Genomic DNA, 22,404 nt, shown 5'->3' on the forward strand with positions numbered 1-22,404 from the left:
AATTCAATGTGAATATGAAAAAAAAAATGGAACCTTTTATACAAGATAAAGTATTCTGGCGAATATATATTTATTATAAAAATGATGCATTAATCCCACTCAAAGTAGTTACGTTCCTCAACGTATTTCCCCCACATGGAACAGTTTGAAGTAAAAACAAAAGCAAATATTGTCCTGTGGTCTATCGACCCGTGGCATCAAAAACAAAAAGTATTAAAAAAAAAATAAAACTAACAAAACACTGTACACAGTTTCTGTCACCAAACAGAAGCCTCACGCTGTAAGTTTACAAGAGGAAAGTTGAGTTTTATGAGATTGAGACATGTTATTTTCCCCACCGAGCAGCAGCTCTGGTAAAGGTCTTTGAGGAGAGCCAGCAGGTCACTGTCCTAAGAAGGGAGCCATGGGATCATCTTCCCGGCAGCGTTTCATGCGGAAGGCCTCCATCTCCTCCTCAGTGGGCGCCTTCACTTCCTGCAAGCTGCTGTACGGCCTCTTCCTCTCATCCACCTGCATTATTGTCTCAATGTGCTTCACCCACTTGTCCTCTGCTTCTAGTGCCTGGGGGGGGGGCGGGTCCACAGAGAAATCAGCCAAACCGGAGATACAGACAGATAAACACAGAACCACTGTTTGCCAATAACTTTACCTTCTTCAGCTTCTCTTTCTTCTTCTTCTCCTCATCCTCTGAATCGCTGCCGTCAGAGCCGTGCTTCTTGTTCTTCTTGCTCTTCTTTTTCTTCTTCTTCTCTTTCATCATTTTATCTCGATGCATCTAGGGGTTAAAAACATTGACAAAATGAACATCCAATTAGACCTACATTTTCACTGACAACTAAAAACATCCATGTGATCATTTCCGGGGACTGATACGATTTTAAGACTTTAAATCACTTACTTCCAGCAGGGACTTGGGCTCTTCTTCCTCCGGTGGCTCCATCAGTCCCTCTTCGAATGGAGCACAGTCTGTGTAGTTCTTTAGGTTATGAAGAGAACAAAAACCAGAATGTAAGTTACAAAAAAAATATAGTTACAAAAACTGATGTGTGTATCAAACGGAGCCTTTGAACACTCTAAGTACATCTACTTACTATTCCAATTCCAGTCTCTCCTGTGCAATAACTTTGTTTGACCATGGAGTGACAACACTTGTATCCCCAGAAGCCATCCTTCCAGAAAGAGCCCCAAATACACTAGGGACAGGAGAATTTGTTTTAGAATACAAACAAATGTGAAAATGTTTTTTTTTCCACAGTGTTTTCTGCCGTCCTTACAGTGTGGTTGTTGATGAGCACGTCCTCCTCATACTTGGAGCGAGCCACGGCCTTCTCAAGCCCCTTCAGTACAGCACCGTGTCGAGAGTACTCCACGTAGTCCTCCGTCTGGGCCAACAGCAGCTCCCGTGGCGGTGCATCCAAGTGCTCTTCACCACCATACTGATTGTCACACACAGAAGCACAAACATCATCAGTGACGTCTTCAGCCAGGATGAATCCCTGAGCCCCCATACACCAATTTTGGGCTACGGCAAGGCAGCTTTATTTATATAGCACAATTCAGCAACGCGGCAATTCAAAGTGCGTTACGTAAAACATTATAACATAGACATAGATAACACAGAATAATAAACAAGACAGACTGCTCAGGGTTTCTGCACACTTTTTGAATTCAAATGTAATGCTTTTTAAGACCTAAAGCTTAAAACTCCTTCCACAGCAACACAAATGCACATTTGGGCTGAGCTGTGTGTTTATATTTTTCTAGATATTTTTGTATCTCCATTTAACAATCCTATGCAAAATGTCATCAAGTAATCAAATGGATGGCAAATGCAATGAACGGTTTCCCACTGTTCTAGTTTACATCAGAGAATACGGTGTTAAAAAAAACAAAAACATTTTAATTAAGAATTTTATTTTAAATTAAAAGTTGCTCGGAATTGTTCATTTTGACAACACTGTGTAAAACAATAAGGAAGACATTTCTCACGCAACTAGGCATCACCTCAAGATTTAAGACCTACTATAATAATATAAAATTCTGAAAAGCTAATTTAAGACTGTTTAAGGATCCGCAGCTGGATCTGCTGCTGCTAAGAAAAAACAGTACCTTCTCTAGAATGCTGTCCCTCTGTTTCTCTTTAAAGTCCTCCTTCTTGACCTTAAAGGAGCGGTGGAGCAGCTCCAGCTTGGTGGGGTCGGCCTGCAGATGCACCTCAGAGCCTCTCTCATAGGCCTCCCAGGCAAACACTGTCACAAGATGAGGCATTGACAATTATTTACAAGGCACAGTGCAAATACCCGCTACATACCTGTTTGAGAGGGAATGTGATTTGGATGTGTGAAAGCAAAGAATGTATCAGATTTACCATTTATTGCTAAACTGATCCAATCCTGCTTTTGGTGTCTCATCTCAAATCCCCTACGTTATATTAGAACAGTAGACAGGGGAAATAATTCCCATAACATTTACAGTCATGCAAACAATATGGGTACTTTGATAGGGAAATTGTCTAATTTAGCTATGTCTGCTAGCTAAGGCAAGGTGACTTCAGGCCGCTACTGATTGAAGTAATTACAGGGTTTAACTTGAAGAATTTAAAACCTATAGATATCACTATAGCGCTGTAGCCTTTAATTTAAATGTTGCTGATGTTCACAAAGTTATGACATGTCAAGGGTAACACTACTTTTGTTTAGTGTTCATATCTGCTTTTCTGTTCTGTGCAATATTTCCTTTCTTGATCTTGCTCAAATCTTGGTGGCCATGTGACTAAAACACACAACTGCAACCTTGTCTTATCTTGACAGCGCATACACACTTGAAGCTGCTGTGTAAATGCCACATTGCTTGAGAACACATTTTTATTCAAGCACAGGGGCTGGAATTCTACCAACGGGACCTTTACATCACTGATGTGCTAATAATCCCAAAACTAAAAAGAAACTAAAAGTCCTATAACTCTGATTTTGCAAAGTCAGGAAGTTCCAAAAAGGAGAGTGGGGGTGGTGACGGGCTGAAGAGAGCTGGAAAATATCTCGGTGACTTACACTGTGTTTGAGCCATGGTGACGGTGGCCCCACTATAGCGAGCAAAGTTGTCTCCAGCATACCCAACCCTGTCAGACAAAACAGTTTAAGAGTTATTTCAATGTCAGCCAATGAGAGTTTTTGAGCTATCAGGAAACTCATTTACAACGACTTACTCGTCGGGGTTCATGCCAGTGTTGGAGTAGGGGTTCTCCCTCATTGCTCGAGTCTTTGGATCATAATATGCTGAATTTGGATCCAAATTCCTCAAGTACTGTGAGAAACAGACGTGAGAAGTTCAGATAAATTGGCGTCTCGGCGTTAGTAAAATGACCTCACCTCTCACTGAAATCAACAGCTTTAACAGTGGACATTAGAGGCCACCAAACATGGTTTAAATCATCTCAGTTAGACAGTGAAGACTAACATCGTAGCTGCAAATACGCAAATTGGCCTGCATTTCCAAATGTGTCCCTTACTTTAGCTGTGTCTTCTCTGATACGCAGATTTCTAACAGTGATTCGTCTCTTGGAGTCAAAGTTCTGACCAGGCATGTCGATGTCGTCTGCATATTTATCCTCATCTTCATCCTCACTGTCGTGTTCCCGCTCCTGCAGAGAAATGATTTAAAGAATTAATAAAAGGTTAGTCTTCTAGACAAAAGCCTTTTATCTCTTAAATTAAAGACAACGATGCACACTTACAGCGTGGTCCAGTTTTCCGGATGCCAACTCATCCTGAAGCTTGTGTGCCTTCAGTGTCCTTTTGGCCTGAGAGGGAAGGAATTTATTTACTTGTCACGTGAAATCATATTAAATACAATTGCAGTGAAATGTAATCTGTCAGCTCCTTCAAATTATGCATTAAAAACAGTAGTTGTAGTAATAATAACAACAACAGTAAATATATAAGAGTAAGTCTGATTCATGTGATAAACAGTTAGTAGACAACACAGACTTCGTTTCGGTAATGACAGAGATTATATGGTGCCACCAACGTTTGTTTGTTGTTCTTAACAAACCAAACCAACTGAACACTCCAGAGTTAAACTAAGCTTAATTAATATCACTGGACTGCTTACCAGATCTACTTTGGCGTACTCTTCCACGATGCGCTGATGATCCTCAGGGTCATACCCGTTCCAGCGATCTCGCTTCCCATCGTAGTCCAAGTCGAGCTGTAACTGGCTGTGTTCATCTGGAGCTATGCTGGTGCCTGTGTACTTCGCCCCAACTTTTCTGGGTCGCTGTTAGGACAAAAGCAAAAGGTCAGGTTTACATTATTTATGACAGATATAGCATTCTTTTAATTTACAGGATAATAAAATGTGTGTGAGTGTACTAAATGTCTACTGAATATGAAAAATTGCTTTATTGCATTTTACCTCCAAGCAATCCTTCTTCTTGTGTGTCATGGCACCACAGTTTTCACAAGCTCCCTTACGATATTTAGTGGCGACAGCAGTCTGTTTGGAGAATTTTTTATTTTTTGTTTGTTTAGCTTTTAACTTTCAAGTTTATTTGTAATGGCTACATGACAGTAACTCATTGATATACCCTCACCTCTTGCACGCCTCTCTTGTACCACTCTCCAATGGATGAGTATTGTGCCTCAATTTCATCCTGTGGCCTCTGATGCTTTAGTGTGGGCCTTTTGGATGGGTCGATGTACCATGGCACCGATGAAATATACTGTGGGATGTGAGGGTTTATGTCCCTGGAAAAGAAAGGAAGCAGCACAAGTGGGTCAAATGAATACAGTAGCTTTATTGTAAATATGTCAATAAAAAAAGGGGCATAGTTGTTTAATGCCTTCTGTAGCTTTGGAGAAACTTTGTCAAGTCTGAAAAAATAACCTGATTGATGTTGTTAGGATTACCTCAGCTTCAGCTTGGAGACTCAAAACTTACAATAGAAAGCCTGTGTTATAAACTGGGGTTTTGCAGTCGTTCACATATAAGAGAACTATGATTGCAGAGTTGGTTGCGTGAGGGTCAAAAAAACAGTGCATTGAACATATAGAACAAAATCCAATAAATTTGGATTTCATGGGCGCCTGTGTAGCTCACGTGCCCATATACGGAGACTCTCTCTCTCTCTCTCCCCTTTAATGTCTAAGCTGTTCTAGCAAATAAAAGGCCTAAAAATGCCCCAAAAATAATCCTTAAAAAAAGAAAATATATACTTTGGCTGGTGAGGCATCCATGTTAGTTTCATTTTACTTTTGTGTTATTAAGTGCAGAGTCTGACTTTTGGAGGTTTCCAAAAATCTGAGTTTCTTAGTCATAATTTTCAATTGGATGTTGATGTCAACACTATTAAGTCATGAATGTGACATTTACCAGGTAGGGAAGATCTAATGCAATATGCTATCAAATGAAAAGTAGTATCCAGTGTTTTAGGAGTTTGCCCCATATTATTAATTAAGTCAGAATATCTCATAGGACTGATGTTGACCATTGTTTTAAGGTTGTTAGACTCTGTGGACTCTTTTAAAAAGCAGCTAAAAACCTATCTGTTCAGACAGGCATTTGGTTGACATGTTTAAGCTTGTGTCCCAAGTCGGTTTTCCTTGTATTTTTTTTAAATTTGGCGTTTTATCTTTGCTTTATTTAGGCCTACATGACTGTATTGGATTTTATTTCTTCGATTGTGAAGCACTGTGTGACTGGTGTCTGTGCTTGCTTGTTTTTTTGGAGCATTTCCTCAGATACTCTGAGGACCCACTCTCTGCGCAGACATAAACTTACTTTCCCTCCTCGTCCACTTCAGCTGGAGCGTTTCCCAGCTTCCTCTGCTCCTCCAGCTCCTTCTTCTTCCTCCAGTCCTCCCTGGTCATCTTCTTGGGCTCATCCAGGCCCACGATCCCCTCCGAGCTGACGCCAACGCCAACGACCACGTCAGTCGCCTGCTCGGTCATGGCTGAACCTGCCAAAAGGTATATACCATATTAAGCTTTTAGTACAACCGTGTAACACAGCGAAGTGTTTAGCTAGCTATTAGAAACATATCTGTCCTGAATATGCTCCTACATTACTCTCCAAAGAGTGGTTCAAATTATAAAAGTTATAACAGAAGCTCTTTTCGTTAGCTAACCTAGCTGTTTACCTGCTGAGTAATTTGGAAGGGAAAGAAGTATATTATATCTTATGAAAAAATGAAAATCAATAACTTGCTTACTTTGGTAAGATCCAACAAATAACACAGCGGTTGATATTTCACTAGCTAGTTTTCTATATGTCTTGCTCTGTGTTTGAGCTCGTCCCTGTTTTGACTAACACACGATAGTCGCCATTTCATATCAACTACAGCTACGTCACGTCCTTTCGTCTTCTCTGGGTCAGCTTAGAGGTGCATTGCCGCCACCTATTGGACTGGAGTGTGAAACAGTAGCTTAGCAGGAAACAAAACAATACTAAACAACACAAATACATTATATTTTATTACGTCCTTTTTTTCTATCGTAGTGTTGAAATGAAATCACCAATGTAACATCACTTCCGGTCGGAAAGAGCAGCATCTAGTGAGCACAGCTGCTTGCCATGATTCACCACCTCAACCGCTGGCACACTGTTTATATGATTGTGTAATCTAATCAGTACTTTTTCCTTTTTCTGTGGTACATGGCAGATGTTATTAAACTTGTTCACAACTCCTCTGCAATGTAAATGATGCACCATTCATACCATTAAATTGGGGGCACAAGCACACTTTGACCTGATGGATTACCAAAAGTGCAAGTGGAAAACTTCCTGTGTATCTTCTGGTTTTTTCAATTTATTGAAAGTAAGTTAGTTAGTTAAGTTAGGAATATGCAACATCGAAGCAAAATATCAACTGATATAAGGCCCATGAGGCAGGTCCTTGTATGTGTTTTATGACCTCTTAATTGACATGTTCTGCTTGTTTGGTGCAAATCTCCCTGAATGTGTTAAATCAGATTCTCCCACAGCACATGTGAGGTCAGGTTGCATTCTAGCACAGAAAACTGAACACATTGCACATAAAGAGTGAGGAGCAGGGTTAATAGGGGCCCACTAATAGAGCTTAAATATAAAATATATCTAATATATATGTCTTTAAAAAAAAAAGCTCATTATTTCCTTCATTACCATTCATCAGATGTAACTGTAAGAAAACGAAAACTGGATACCAAGGGAATAAGTACTTTGATTTTATTTTCTAACTTAGTGAATGGAACAGAAGTGATGGATGCAAAACAAATGTTAGTTATATCTGTGATGCATTTAGAGATTGTAGAATGTCATTACAGTACTTTATTTCTCCTGGCCTTCGATCCTGAGCTCTGACCCACCTGTGTATAGAAACTGTAAATCAAAGAGAGAACAGGCTGTTTTTGTAGTGAGAAGAATCATCGAAGGTCTTTAGGACTCCAGTGGGTTTATTTTTGCATTCCTCAGAAGCACCAAGCAGGTATTGTTGTGCCCAACGGTAACACGGATCAGTGAGAACACTATTTGGATCACTCTAAGAAAGACGAGGTTAAGACAGTAACAACAACATAAGATGCCCTTATGATGACTGGTCAGGAGAAACTTCTCACCTTTTTCTTATATTCCAAACACTAAAAAAGGCCAAATAATGTAAACAATGTTGAGAGAACAAACAAAAGAACATAACAGCACCAGACACAAATAAACATATTGACAGAAGTATAAAGAGACGGACTGAGTCAGTCCTCGAGCCTTAGCACCAGTACACATCCCCACTCAGTCCAGCAGCCTCGGGATGAGAAGGCAACGCACAACCACAGTGAAGGCAGTGTCGCGTTCAGGTAGGTACCAAAATACCAAACTCTCTCCGTCTTTCACTAACTTTGTTGTCCTTTGAATGTCTATTAAGAGTTTTTGCTGAGTAGTGAGCAATGGGTGGACTGAGTCACTGGTCATCGTCCTCCACTCTCCCCCACTCCTCCCCCTCCACCTCCCCATCATCAGCATCTTCATCCACATAGTCACCCCAAGCATCATCCCCATCCCCTCCTTCGTCCTCCTCTTCGTCATCATCGCCTTCCTCCAGAAGATCACCTCCATACAGCGGCTCATCCTCCTCATCTTCCACTATCTCCATCTCCTCCAGGTCGTCGTCCTCTTCCTCCTCTGCTTCTTCATCGTCGTCTTCCACCTCCTCCATCTCTAACCCACACACCTCCCCGTCCTCCACCTCACCGTCCTCTCTCTCCTCCTTGGAGGACGTAGGAGTGGAAAACCCTCTCCCTTCAGTCCTGTCTGTGTGGTATGACCTGCTGGAGGGGACGAAGCTGGAGGTAGCAGTCTTTGTGTTGATATAGAGACGAGGAGGAGGAGGAGGAGGACCCTGCCTGGCCGACGCAGCCTGGCCAGCAGGGGAAGTGATGGCAGCAGAACTGGCTCCTCTGGAATCTGGGCCTTGCGAGAGAGTGACAGGCTCAGCCATGGCCCCAGGCCTCACGGAGGTCATGTTGGGCACATATTCACGAATCTCCCCCGGCTCCAGTGGGTCAGGCCCACAGGGGTCGTGTTCACTGCAGGACAGCTTCCCGTCCAGCTTGGAGATGAAGAGCATGCCTTCACGATGCTCCTTACAGTAAGAGCTGGGGCACATCTCACAGAACGAAGCTGCCTCTTTACCACAGACGTCACACTGGTGCCATGGACACTCCCATCGCCCTGGAGACAAGATCACCGTCATTACTAGGTTTAGAAAATATCTCTTTCCTTTTTTATTTTATTTTTTTTATTTATTTTTTTTAGACTGAAGGTGCCCATAGTAAGATTTTTGACCAAAAATGGGTTGATAAAAATGACTTATTTTGCACAATGACAGCGTTGTCTAAAAAAGTTCAAAGGTCTAGTCAAAATCTTCTTAAAACATTACGATGAGATCATGAAAATTCAAAAGGTAGCCCCTCACCTGGCTGATGTCTCCAGAATCAGCCTGTTATCAAAGATAAACCTGGGCTATCTGCCATCATTTAGCCCAAAACGTACTTTGCTAAAAATGCTGCCGTTTGGTCAACGTTCATCTACATTCAGCATAACAATATCATCCAAATTTGTCCATACTACCATTAGCAAAATTCTGACAATTTTATATATTAAAATATATATTAATATATAATAATATATATAATTTTTTATAAGTATTACCTTACGTTAAATTGTTTCTTTATGTATATTTTTATAAACAAACTAAAATACAATTTGTTTCCAAATTTAACATTCCACCAAATCTAGTCAACTCTAATCAGAGGCTGGCTACACAACAATTTAGACTAAATTGAGCCCATATTATACTGATAAAGAGGCACCAAGTCATCTTTACTTAAACAATAACAGCCTTCCACCTCTACTTGCCTGCAGGCCTCTTGGCCAGGTTGAGACAGTCTGCGTGGTAGACCTTCGGGCAACCCGGCTTCTTACAGGACACTATCTGGCCCCCGTCGCCACAGCTGAAGCACTCGTCTTCCCTCTCCTTGGTCACTTCTTGCTTGGTCTTCTTCTTCATCGGGACCTTCCTCTTACCTTCCTTCAGTTTCAGTTTCTCAGCTGACGGCTGGTTCTGAACAAGGAAAAGAGAGGTTACAAGGCAGCTCTTCTTTGAAGTTGTAAATTCAGGCAGGGACGGTGAAAGTGTTTTTCTAAAGCTTTTACCTTTGGCCGGACACCCAAGAAACCACTGCAGTTGGGTGCTCCACATTTACAGGCAGTTTTCCCATTGCCAAGACACTCCAGGTTGTAGTTGAAATTCAGCTCCATACCTAAAGTACATGTTGTATTAGATCGATGCTGCACTTAGATGTGTAGACTGTAAATTAATGAAATAATCTCCATTCTTATTCCAACACAATACAAAACACCAAAATGAGAAGTAGGCTGTCATTCAAACCTTTTGGGATGTCTTGTAGAGAAAATAGCCCCACCCTGGTGTCCCCATTCACAGTCCACTTCTGAGTCTCACAGTTTGGCTGGCAACAGTGGTTCATGAAGCGAGCCTGGTTCCCTTTGGGCCCGGCATCAATGATCCGGTCCTGGAATAACAAAATACAAACTAGCATCTGTTCTACATTATGAATCAATTGTGTTGCTAAGCTGTATCATATACAGAGTGTTGTGTTTGTGGACAACAGGCTCAGAATCACCTTGTCCAGTGTAAGCATGTAGAAGTTACAGATGTCGTTCTCCTGGGCGTGTCTGATCCTGGCTCGGCATTCTTCTTCATCAATCACCTCTCCCACATATTCACACACAAAGGCTCCCTGAGAAGCAACAGAAAAAGAACGAGAATATTATTAACAGAGAGAGAGAGAAATGTGAGTATCATAGGCACACACATTTGTCATTATCTGATTTCTTCTAGCGTACCTTCTTGATGTCCGACACACCAACTAAACCCCAGCCGCAGGACAGCGTCCTGACAATTTCCACAGGTGTGTACTGGCGCTTTGTGAAGGCCTGGTTCTGACATTTCTCCCCTGCTGCACACACCTGAGGGTGGCACTCATACATCAGCATGCGATTAATGCACTCGGAGTCGATGCCGCATGGGTTCTCGTCAGACGCCTTACAGTTGCAACGCGGGATCTCCGATAGGTCGGCAGTAATGATCTGCACCTTCCCAATGGGCCGGTTTACCTAAGAGACGGACACAAGGGTGGGATTTTTTTTACCATACATATCAGTGAAATGCTCTCTTGTCAGAGCAGAAAAGTACAAATGACTATGTGGTGACACATTACCTTAATGGGCTTGTATGGAGGAGGTTTCTTGTCACTTTTTCTTTCCTCCTGAAGTTGCTTCATCTCCTTTTCTGCCTGGAGCTCTCTGAACCGCTCTGCTGCTTCAGTCAGGGCTATAAAGACAACACATGTTAATTAAAACCCAACCTAAATATCTAAATTGACACTTTTATTCTTAATATCAGAAGCAGGAACATATATCTAATATGAAATACAACAATGGACCAAGTACATACCATTTTTGTACACAGCATCTGTACCCTTTCCCATTTTCTCTATGCTGTGAGTGTCCCCCTCCATGTAGGGGAAGACTCTGGCTTGGTACGTCCACACAAAATCTTTGGAGCCAAAGAATTGCACTGGAAACTCTCCCACCTCATGTTTCATCCTCAAGATGTTATTCGGGACATCTTTGGCCAGACAGACTTCTGCAGGCCACCACCTAAAGAGTCAGATCAGGTTTCAGGAATACAAACACAGGTACTTTTAGCTGTTGCTTAAAGTCACTGTGTGTATGGCGAATGCAATGTTGTGACCTTACCTGTAACGTCCCCATTTGACCCACAGTATGTCCTTAATACGAGGCCTCTTTCCAGCTTTGCAGTCATTGCAGAACCAGCTGCCCTGAGGCATCTCTATATTCAAACATTCCCGATGGAAAGCAGCAGGACAGGCCTCACAACACAGCAGACTACCCCCTACAAAATCACAGCAAACCAAATCAATTGTTATTTTCATTATTAGTTTATTGCTTATATTTTTGTATTCATCGGTCTTATTGTCAGAGCCCAAAGCTTATTTAGGGGGGCATAGGGAGTATGTTTATTTTATTCAACATACATGTTTTTTTGTTGTTCAAGGAAAGAATATCAAAGTTCTACTGACGACTAACTCAACATTTGTATTCACTGTATATGCCTGTCTGCTTATTACAAAACAAAATGTTTATATTTATGTTTGTATAAAATGGAGTTTGTATGAATTACCCAACATTTCCAGTTAATTCTCATAATTTCCATTAATTCCCATGGAAGTTTCCAAACTGGAATGTTTCCGAAATTCCCCAACTTAACTTTCCATGGAAAGTTTCAGGAAAATTTCAGCCCCTTTGCAACCCTAGTTATTAATGATGACGCAAACATGTGGTAATGCAAAGACATATTCTGTTAGCGTTGCATGGGCAGACCCTGGGTTTCAGAGGCAGATCTGTCAGATTAGACAGCATACAAGAAGGCAAAGCAGCACTTTGCCAAGAGGGAGCATTTCATTGAAAAATAGGATGGGGCATAAAAATGAATTACATAATAACACGTTATGCTCTGCTGAAGAATAAAGCGCAGTGCATTTTCCAAAGAAGTCCTTTTCATGGTTTTAATTAACATTTGAAACATGGAGACAGTTTGTAAAGGGTGTATTCAGATCAAAATAATTTAACACCTATTATAACTTATGCATGATCATAGTAGTAAAGCAGCTTTGATGACATGGTGATGGTTAAAATTACCACAAAACCAGACCAGACTTACCCTCAGAGCATACAAAGCACCAGCTAACGTTGATGTGTTCGTGGTTCTTGCAGCCCTTGCGGGGAGTGAAGTGGTTTGGACAGAGGAAACTGTTGTTTGCCAGCACCAAGCTGCCTGCTGCCATACAGTTGTCGTTAGCATGATAGGCCACAGGACAGCGTACACATCGAGCCAGCCTACCTGCGATAAAAACAGAGGAGCAAAGACAGCTTAATCCATGCCCATCTGGACATTTAATTGAAGTTTAGTAACAATAACCCGACAACACAGAGTGCTCTTAGTCCACTGAATTGAGCAGCCGATGCCTAGCCAAAATCCCGTGTGCAGCAAGTGTTTTATAGAGCCATGATAAATTGCCAAAATAGAAATCCTAGCTGACACACACACTGTTTGCATTGTAGCATCAGGTGCTGTTTCAAGGATGTTGTATGAGCAAAGCATCTCAGACTACTGCCACAGTTTCTAATGACACATGAGCAAAGAGTAGAGCCCGACTGATATATTGGCAGGCCGATGTTATCGGCCGATATTATCCAAACTATCAGTATCAGCATTTATAATGGCCGATAAATTAATATTTAAAAAATAAAATAAAAACGGACGAAACACCCTTCAACCATGTTATGAGTTTTTTTTTTTATTGTGTTTTTGTTCATAGGACTTTAAGTTTCATATCTTAAGTTTGTATTTTTATGCATTTTATTTATCAGAACTTTAATATATTTTGATGTTCCTCTGTTCTGTTGTGACAATAAAACAAACAAGTTTATTTTTAAACTGCATTATCATATTATTTTAGTGAGGATTTTTAAATCACCAAATATTTGTATCGATATCGGCCTTAAAAATCCTTTATCGGTCAGGCTCTACCAAAGAGTTATCACTTACAGCCACTATAATAGGTATAGCTCTCCATATGTTCAAACAGCTCACTGCTACAGACAGTGAGTCACTCATACAAATCACAAAGTTAAAAAGCCCTATAATAATAATAAGTTTAGAAGAGATACTTACTCTCTAGCATGTATTCTTATATAATACAATGCATATATCTAGATTATTTTTACTATTATAATGTTACTGCTGCTACATTGCACATATCTGTACATGTTGTTCATACATTGTTCATATTACATAGCCATATTTATTCTGCTCTTATAAAAAGGTAACTGCTAATACGCTGCACACATTTAATTTATATTACTCTAAACCACCTTCTGTTAACCAACTGTACACTACTGTCTACACTGCACTATATTTCTTGTCCTGTCTATACTTGAATATTACATTGCACTTTTCTGCTATTTTTCCACTTCTGGTTGGACGCAAACTGCATTTCGTTATCTTTGTACTCTGCACAATGACAATAAAGTTGAATCTAATCTAATCTAATCTAAAACATTGCATACTGATTGATATCAGAGAATGAAATTCTTAAAACCTCAAGCAGCAAAAGGCATTGATGTGCTCCAGGAATGTCAGATAACAACAACAATGAGATGACGCTAATTGGCACATGATCACCAAAAACTGTGACGTAGTGATAGCAGGTTCAGTTTAGTAAAAACATTTTTTTTAAAAACACCAACAACATGGAACCATTTTACAGGACAGTCAACACTACAGGATGGTACTGAGGTAGCTCAGGAGTGTCCTATTAGCCACTTAGTGTATACACATTGTTGATGAGCAGGTCAAACAAGATTTTTTAAAATCAGGATATGTATGACGCTGTCATCAACGTGGCTTCAAATATTTGCAGACCATTTCTAACATGTCATAGGTATCATATCATAAATGTGGTTTAAATCCACAGGCAAAAGTGGAGCTTACCTTTAGAGCTACAGATGTTGAGAGGGTTGGTGATGTGGCAGGACAGACACACGTGCAAAGGGCAGCGGAAGCCTTTGTTATGTGGCTGGGTCGCTGAGTACGCCAATATGCAGTCGGTGTGGTAGAACTTCCCACACAATGGTATGATACAGCGCTTTACCCCATTATCAGACTTCTTACACACAAAGCATGTGTGGACACCTGAAAGCAACAGCAACAAGTGCATTTTTTGAAGTGCGTAAGGACACACATTTTACGAAGAGTGACGATTCAGACACAAGGTGTACCCACCAGCGTTGCATTCACGACAGAGGAATTTCCCCTTGGGAGCCGCTGACAGGCCAATACACAGCGGGTGAAAGGCTCCATAACAGTGGCCGTCACACACCAGCAGGTCTCCTGTCCTCTCACACACCTGCTCAAACACACAATGAGAAACATGCTGATGATCCACGCGTTCCAAAGAAATGATGTGTCAGGAGCCAAGCCATACAAAGCAAAAGAAAATATACTTTCTGGTAGATTATCTCACCTGACAGACATTCTCCTTTAAGGATGTAGCTCCTATTTTCCCTTTTACATCCACTTGAGAAGAGAGGCTGTCATTCAAACTAACAGACAGCACCTACATGGATGAAAAAGAGATACTGTTACACTCAATGGATACAAGGCTATAGATTATTTTCCTCTTCGATGGATGACCAATGTCTTATTAGCTGAACAAGACAACATGCACACCTCAGGTTTGGGAGTTAGCGTTCCAGTGTGTACATTTTGTTTCTCCTCAGTGCTGCAGGCCTCCACCTCGGCCTCCTGCTTGGGGGTCTTAGATCCTGGAGGGCTGGGAGGCCTGTTTGGAGTGAGGACCACGGGGAGATCTTTGCTTTCTGAGTGCTGGGGGGCAGCAGCAGGAGCAGAGGATGTGCTTGGTACAGGCTTCTCTTTTTTCACGGATTCAACCTATCCAATGTGAGATTTCATTGTGTATGGGATGGTTAAATATATTTTTAACATCATTGGCGGTACATGAGGATAGTGATTGCTTTGAGTTTGGGCTTTTGTAGTACCTGAGTTTTCTTGGCTAACACTTTCACCTCTGAGGTAACTCCACTGGGTCGCTTTGGCTCCTAGAAAACAAACAGATTGTGAAATACATTCAACATTTCCTAATCCAAAACAGTAACGGAGTAGTTGGAACACTCCTCCACTGCCATCTAAATCCCAACATACCTTCATCTTTGTATGAGCAACAGACACTTCTTCTATGGTACATTCCAGCACCTTATGCAACAGCTTCCTTGGCCTCTTTCTTTCTTGGACCAACAACCCTGTGTCTAAAGTAAAAAAAAGTAATTAATGCATTATATATTCAAATGTAAAAGTATGCATCCCTGGGACAAAAACAATTATTTCATAATCACCAGTCATCCAGTTTACATCACACAGCAAGACAGTTGATGCTGGATTAAACATAATAAATCAGTAAAAAGACACACTTAAAACCTATTTACCAGATTCAGGAGGTGGATCAGTTTCTTCTGCTGTCTCTGCATCAAGGGAGGGTTGTGTTGTGGCTGGAGATACTGAGGATGCTACGGGAGACAGTTCATACTGAGGTGGACTCTGTTCCTGCTCTGCCGGAGCCTCGGTGGGCTCAACAGAAGACGAGGCTGAGGTATTTCTTTCCGGTGTGGTGCTGAGATCATAGTGTGCTGTCATCCCTGACGTCTGCTGGGTACACACAAGCAAACGAAGCATCAAGTTCCAATTGTGTTTTTCAGAGATGAGAAGTCTATCAAGTTGCTATTTGGTTCTGCGATGGTATCTTGATAACCTAGCAAGACGACCACAAATGATGGAACGATTCACCTATTTGTACACATGTAATAAGAATGGTGTGATTCTAAAGCCGTCCACCCACGAGGTAGGGCACAGAGCACAGCGCAGGCACTTCAGAGGCAAAGTCAGGTATACGTCATCACCGCTTCTGGCTACCTCCTTATCTCATTGGTTTCGCTTTAAAAAAAAAAAAAAAGGTCAGCGGCGACGAGGTTAAGGTTGAAATAATTTTTACTTTGAGTGCGGCGCCCGATGGCAATTTTGAGCGGTGCGCCAGGCCAAGGTTAGAGCTTCCTCCTAGTTGTCTCCACCTCTCCCCCCATTGGGAAATAAAATGGCACGGCCAGCAGTTTTACCGCAGAGCACGTGTAGGCAGCTTTATGGTGCTTTAGTTAAAGTACGAGGAGATTAGTTTTATGTTTACAGAGAAAAATACTGTAAGAGCATAATTTGATATGTAATTTAGTTTCTTGAATACACAGAATATTCAAGAACCAAACAAATGAATGATACTTTATAATTACCAGTTCTAATTATCAGCTGCTGGAAGCTAAAAGAAAGAGGAACATCTTACCATTTTGGAAGATTCTGAGGTGTGTTTCTTTGATTTCTTTTTTGGGACAAATATTTGTTCATAATCCTCAGTTGACTCCAGGAGCCTTTTAGTGGGTTTCCGGAGACGTTTGTTCTCGGAATGTCCTGTGTAAACGCACATAAAATACATTTACACATTTAATCATTTGGCAGACATTTTTGTCCAAAGTGACATTCAAATGAGGTCCAATCCAAGCCACAGTAGATCAAGGCAAAGTCTTCAAGAAAAAGTGACTCAACACAACAAACATACAAGGTATAACACTTTCGTACTCATTTCACCATCATCAGTTTGTATCTCACCGGCTGTGCTGCTTGCCTCTGAGAAGTGCAAGTCATTCTCTGCCTGCTTCTCAACTCCCAGATCAAGATCTGGTGATGCTCTCATGGTGTAAGACCCATTCATCTCAGCAGACACCTCATTCATAACTTCGCCCTTATTCTCAGCAGCCCCATCAACCATCTGCCAGCGCTTCTTTGGAGCCACTGCGGATCCTGAGTTCTTATCGAGGTAGCTGGCCGAGCGATCAGCAGCAGCGGGAGGACAGCACCCAGGATCAGCTAAGTCAGCGTGGCCGCTAACAAACTCCCTGCCGTAAGCCAAACCAGCGAGGTCCGAAGAAAGGCCAGGAATGCTGAGTTTCAGTTTGGCAGGTATCCTTTGTTTTCTACGCTGCTTGTCTGAGTTCCCGATCTGAGAGCGAACAGGAAAGTCTTCACAATGGTAGGTGCCAGCTGTCATGATAGCTTTAGTCCTATTCTTGGCTTTCACCGCGGTGTTTTTGGGTGTTGTGGATTTCCCTGACCTCCCATTCTCTGTTTTGATCCCTTTGGTTAAACCATCACAAGAACCCTTCATCAGATCTCCTTCTGTAGAAGTAGGCATGACCAGTGGTTCCTCCTTGATGAGGAGTGGCGATGGCGGGACAGCCAGAGGTTTACCTTCTTGTTCTCTGGTATCATGCATGTCCTTCAGGAGCATCAGGAAGGTGCTGAATTTATAATTGGAATCAGGCCGAAAATTAATTAATTCAGAGTCACTGCTGTCCTCCTTCACAAGAGATTTAAACATTAGTTCCTTGACATCCTGGAAAGGATCCACTGGAGACAGAGATGAGGACGGGGAAGCAGAAGAGGATAGATCTGGGTTTTCGGTCTTGATCTTAACCGGTTGTGCAGTGGGTGCACTTGAATCGACGCAATTAGACTTTATCAATGAGCCATTACGAATGTGTTTCTTATCAGGCTTCCTTGCACGTCTTTTTAGAGAGCTGTGATTTGTGGAGGATGACGCATTGCTGATGGTGATTGGTGATTCCAAGTGCGGAGACCTTTCAGTTTTGATGGGTGCATCAGTAGGTGTATTGTCAAAACACTCATCAGTGAGGGCATTTGTTGAGATGTGGCTTGTGGCCAGGGCATCTTTGAGATCTGTCTCTTCCTCTGCTTTCAGAGCCCTCGTCATCAGACGACTGCTGGCAGGAAGATTCATAGAGTGCTTTTCAGTTGAACTGTACGACAATTCAGTACAGGTGCCCAAACTCTGTTCAGAATTTGTATCTTTAGATGTAAATTTATTTGTTAAAATGCTAGAGGATTCACAGGGATCTGTAGAATGGTTCACTTTTTCAGTAAACTTTGTTTTAGCTTTTGTTAAACCCTGTTCTTTTCTGAACAATCTGTCTATATCCTGTATTGCAGACACGGCTGTGCGTTTGGGGCGATGCAGTATTGGAACTGAATCCAGGTCTGCATAAGGCGAGTCCTTTGGCTCATCTTTTAGTGCACGAGTTGTTGTATGAAACTGATCTGCCGTGTTTGTGATGGTAGATAATTCCTTTGATCCACCAACTATATGACCAAATATGTCTGACAAACATTTCTTTTTCTTCTTACAAGTTTTGCTCTTATTAGATTGAACTGCAGCAGAGTTTTTTAAGAGATTGTGCTTATTTCCGTTAGGGTCCATATTGGGTGATGGGGATCGACCAGGATCCACAGAGACAGAGGGGGCCTCCTGTGGCTTTTCAGTAGGGAGTGGGCTAGGCACACGCTCCTCTCCGTTGACAGATATTGAAAGCACGCTTTCAGTATTCCTTTGTCGATCTGGGAGCAGAACCTCAGCTTCTGCCACACTGACTTTCCACGCAGTGAGTAAACTTTTGGGTATCTGCCAAGAACAGAAATAACATTCAAAATAGTGTTCACAATAACATTATATGATATTTCTCAAGTAATTTCATGAATTTACCGTATATTTGTAGTTTTTCTCCTTCTGCTTCCCTCTCCGTCTAAGCACAGGCAGGTCTTCAAACTGATGGCCTCCTTCAAAAGAAAGTATGGCATTCCCGGGGACCCAGGCACCTTCTACAATCTCCCCAATCGTCTCCAGGAAATACATCCGACAAGGACGGGGACTGGGAACTGAAACAAAATAAAATAGAACAGTCAATTTATTAAATACCACACACACACACAAACACTATAATGTGTTTGGTTGGTGTAAACCTGCCAGGTAAAGGTTTAGTTGTGGGAAACAATTTGACTATAAAAATCCATATTCGAATCAAACCTCCTCTCCTTTACTACTCTTTATAATTGAAACCTCACCTTTCATCTTAGTGTAGATCGCCTGGTCTGGGTCACAGGTGATGTGGCAGGGCCACCAGGGCCGTCTGTTGAATTTAGCCCACACCAAGTCCCCTTCCATGTATTTTACTGCGGGAAGAGGCTTTTTCTTTGGGCTGTTGGACTGAACCAGGACAATGAAAATACTTTAATATCTCATACAGAAAATGGTGGTATTGTATATCATGAGTATCAAATCAAAATTCATTCAGACATTTTTGAGTAATAGCAGATTACAAAATAAGATCATATTTTGCATTATTTACCTTTGCATCCCAATATAATATTTACACTGTTAGGAACCTGTATTGTCTATTGTGTTAGCACTGACTCAACTCAACTGTTCTGTTGTTTTGTGTTCATATTTTACACATGGTACAATTCATTTCTAAAAGATCGATAAAATTATACTTAGCATGGCTTTGTTACAGGTCTACAGCTGGTAGGAGGCAGGTGGTCCAGGTTCAATCAAATTATACTTAGCTATCACTTCAGCGCATGGGCATTCGTACTGCCTTTCTAAGTGGAAATACATAACCACGATAATCTTTGACAACATCATGTAGCCTTTGTTGTACAGCGGTAAAGATAAAGTAAGTATCCCAGGTGTTTCAGACTCACGTTTGAGTTGGTACCAGCTGGTGAACTAAGTCCAGGGTCAACAGGAGAGGTAAGTTCACCATCACTGTCTGATTCCTCACCCAAGCTCCACCCATCTCTCATAGTGATTTCTGGCAGTGCGCTGGGGCTTAGTGTAGGGTTGAGTTCAGATATAGTTTTGGACATCAGGTTAAAGACAGTAGGTTTGTATGTTCTTTTATCCACCCCTGAGCTGCTTGAAGTCTTACTGTCAGTCACAGTTCGGCTCTGACTCAACTTTGGCGAGTGGTGAAAAGGCGCCATGTCCTCACTACTACTGCCCTCCCCGTCCTCATCCTCCTCCTTGATGTCACTGCTGTCAAACAGGGTGGACTCAAAATGCAGGTAGCCATTGGGGATGGGAGAACAGCGCTCCATGCTGTCAGGACTGTGAGGGGAGAAGCCATTTCTGTTCACGTCCTGCAGAGTCTCAAAGGTATCCATATCCCCATTGCTTGGAGAAGGAGGCAGCTGGACTGACGGTGCCTCAAACTCACCATCATCACTGATTGGGCTTGCACAGTGCAAGTGGTTTCTAGGATGGAGGTCCCTTTCTAGGTCAGGCCTGTTGACCACAGTGTTCTGGTCCTGCTGTCTCTTCAGCGGGCTGTAGCAGTGAGATCGGTCTGGCTGACTGTACCCCAGTACAGATGGCTGTTTGAGGCTAGAGGATGGCTGCTGCACGGCTGACGGTTGGTCTGACCCACATCTCACAATGCCACATTGGTTTCCATAGGAAGTGCCCATAAGACCATTGCGGGGCCTCCGCTCTGGCTGGCCTGAGCCAAACACTGAGCCTCCCCTAACAGCCGGTCTGTATGACTGATTCATGTTGTCATGGTTATATCCTGTCAAACAAAAAAAGAGGCAGGTTAGACAAGGGAAATGTGCCATTTAAGTTACTCACAAACTAATCTGTGGGAGTTAATGAGACTTGTACTGTAAATAAAATAAAAAGCATGCTGACAGACACATAAAAACGTTGCGGAAATAGAGCGACAATCATTTCGAATAAACACAAACAGAAGGAGCCTACCAGCCATGAACTGTATGTGCACACACACACACACACACACACACACACACACACACACACACTAATAAGCCCACATCGCATGGCCTCCATACTAGAGGCCGGTCGGACTGCACAAGAAAAAAACACAGAACACAGCCGCTGATCCGTTCCTTTGACACATTTCATTCACAAACTATGAGAAAATAGTACCGCTTTGTCTGATGGTTGTGGGTCATGGCGATCGCTGACTAGAACAGTCAATGAAGGAGCGCTGAGGCTGTAGTAGAGGTGGTGACACTGAGCCATCACAGAAACACAGTGAGTGGCTCACACAAACAAGCTACAGCCACACACCGACATAGGAAGCTACTATTAACTCACAAAAAAGGGTTGATCGGCATTAAGTTCACAACACTCTCAACACGTGGAAAAACGCAAAAAACTCACCATTTGGAAAGCGGCCACAGAGAAACCAACAGCGGATGTTTGATAATGTGGCACAAAGCGAATATTTTTCTCGGTTTGTGAAAGCGGATCTGCACAATCCCAGCAGCAGCAGCAGCAGCAGCAGCAGCACTAGCAGTAGGCCAAGGCACAGCTCTCATTCTCTGCACTTCATCGCCTCATCAGCGGCGGCCCCCTAAAAACTGTCACCTTAAATACAAAATAACAAGTAAATCTCCATTACGCTGCAACATCATACAGCGGCGAAATTCAGTGTGCCATAACCGGTCCCCTAGCAGCCACAGCAGCTTATTTACTACATGATTTTTTGCCTGCTGTCGAAGTGCCCCCGGTTATGTTAAAACAAGCCCAGACTGACTGTGTTGGTGAGCAGCAACCAATCGGCACTGCTACCCAACCCCCCGTCTGCATAGGGCCGTGACACTCACCCTCCACACGCGCGTACACAAGCACGCACGCACACAAACATGCACGTGCGCGCGCATGCACATCCAGGTGAAGTTTTAATAGTCAGTGGTATAAATTAAACAGCTATGACATAATAACCACAGATGATTGAATGACCCGTGTTTTTTTTGTTTTTTAAAATGCCCCATTTCTGCGCGTCTGTCCCATTGTTTCTGAGCTTAATTCTACTGCAGGCCTGTGTACATGTGTGCGTAGCGATGGGAGATCGAGAATACAAAATGATTGCAAAGCGCCAGTCGTGTACCGACATCGCCAACAGCCACACGGCCTCCCCGGTCAAACCAAACTCCGTGCGCCATGTTGCCTTTCCAGAGTCCTCTGACATGAGGAAACAGGCCGCTAGGCGCTCAGGAAACGAAGATAAAGAAAAAAAAAACGGGGTTTGCTCCGATTAAAAACTCCGTGATCGTCTTCCAGCTTGCCCTCACATAACACTAATAATGATTCGGTGCGCATATTGTAGATCAAATTGATACATATCCATAAACACGCAAACTTACAGAGCACAATAGGCTCGCTGCAGTGGGCCAGTCCTTGAAGATCAAACAAAGACCATTCAGAGACATGCCGCTTGACAGCAGAGGAACTTACCTCTCTATGCAGGTTTTTAATTAAGGTACGAGGGCTGTTG

General features: G+C 42.3%; 2 protein-coding genes across 2 annotated transcripts; both read right to left on the reverse strand.

Annotated features, from left to right (window-relative positions):
* Positions 1-46: 46 nt before the first annotated feature.
* Positions 47-6,350, reverse strand: slu7 (SLU7 homolog, splicing factor). The gene is made up of 15 exons (XM_078260800.1): positions 6,209-6,350; positions 5,779-5,956; positions 4,592-4,745; positions 4,414-4,494; positions 4,111-4,275; positions 3,734-3,799; positions 3,509-3,640; positions 3,206-3,303; positions 3,051-3,118; positions 2,110-2,249; positions 1,275-1,436; positions 1,092-1,193; positions 899-976; positions 650-775; positions 47-561 (listed from the first exon to the last, which is right to left on the reverse strand). The coding sequence occupies exons 2-15, from the start codon at positions 5,946-5,948 to the stop codon at positions 382-384; spliced, it is 1,722 nt and encodes a 573-aa protein (XP_078116926.1). The 5' UTR covers positions 5,949-5,956; positions 6,209-6,350; the 3' UTR covers positions 47-381.
* Positions 6,351-7,186: 836 nt separating this feature from the next.
* nsd1a (nuclear receptor binding SET domain protein 1a) lies at positions 7,187-21,729 on the reverse strand. The gene is made up of 23 exons (XM_078260802.1): positions 21,288-21,729; positions 19,808-20,673; positions 19,169-19,310; positions 18,810-18,982; positions 16,862-18,728; positions 16,539-16,663; positions 15,637-15,856; positions 15,356-15,459; positions 15,193-15,252; positions 14,864-15,085; positions 14,658-14,750; positions 14,417-14,540; positions 14,126-14,326; positions 12,293-12,472; positions 11,308-11,464; positions 11,003-11,208; positions 10,767-10,879; positions 10,393-10,662; positions 10,170-10,286; positions 9,917-10,058; positions 9,682-9,788; positions 9,385-9,589; positions 7,187-8,697 (listed from the first exon to the last, which is right to left on the reverse strand). Exons 2-23 carry the CDS (start codon positions 20,654-20,656, stop codon positions 7,928-7,930), a joined length of 6,447 nt encoding a protein of 2,148 aa, XP_078116928.1. The 5' UTR covers positions 20,657-20,673; positions 21,288-21,729; the 3' UTR covers positions 7,187-7,927.
* Between the last annotated feature and the right edge of the window lie 675 nt (positions 21,730-22,404).

Source organism: Sander vitreus, chromosome 10 (assembly GCF_031162955.1).
Source record: "Sander vitreus isolate 19-12246 chromosome 10, sanVit1, whole genome shotgun sequence".
NCBI lineage: Eukaryota > Metazoa > Chordata > Actinopteri > Perciformes > Percidae > Sander > Sander vitreus.

Coding starts and splice junctions, on each gene's coding strand:
- slu7 (XM_078260800.1), bottom strand. CDS start 5,948: ATGACCGAGCAGGCGACTGACGTGGTCGTTGGCGTTGGCGTCAGCTCG. Junction 3,641..3,733: donor CCGGAAAACTGGACCACGCT/GTAAGTGTGCAT, acceptor ATTTCTCTGCAG/GAGCGGGAACACGACAGTGA. Junction 776..898: donor AGCCCAAGTCCCTGCTGGAA/GTAAGTGATTTA, acceptor TTTAACCCCTAG/ATGCATCGAGATAAAATGAT.
- nsd1a (XM_078260802.1), bottom strand. CDS start 20,656: ATGAATCAGTCATACAGACCGGCTGTTAGGGGAGGCTCAGTGTTTGGC. Junction 18,983..19,168: donor GATCTACACTAAGATGAAAG/GTGAGGTTTCAA, acceptor ATTTTGTTTCAG/TTCCCAGTCCCCGTCCTTGT. Junction 9,789..9,916: donor TCTACAAGACATCCCAAAAG/GTTTGAATGACA, acceptor CATGTACTTTAG/GTATGGAGCTGAATTTCAAC.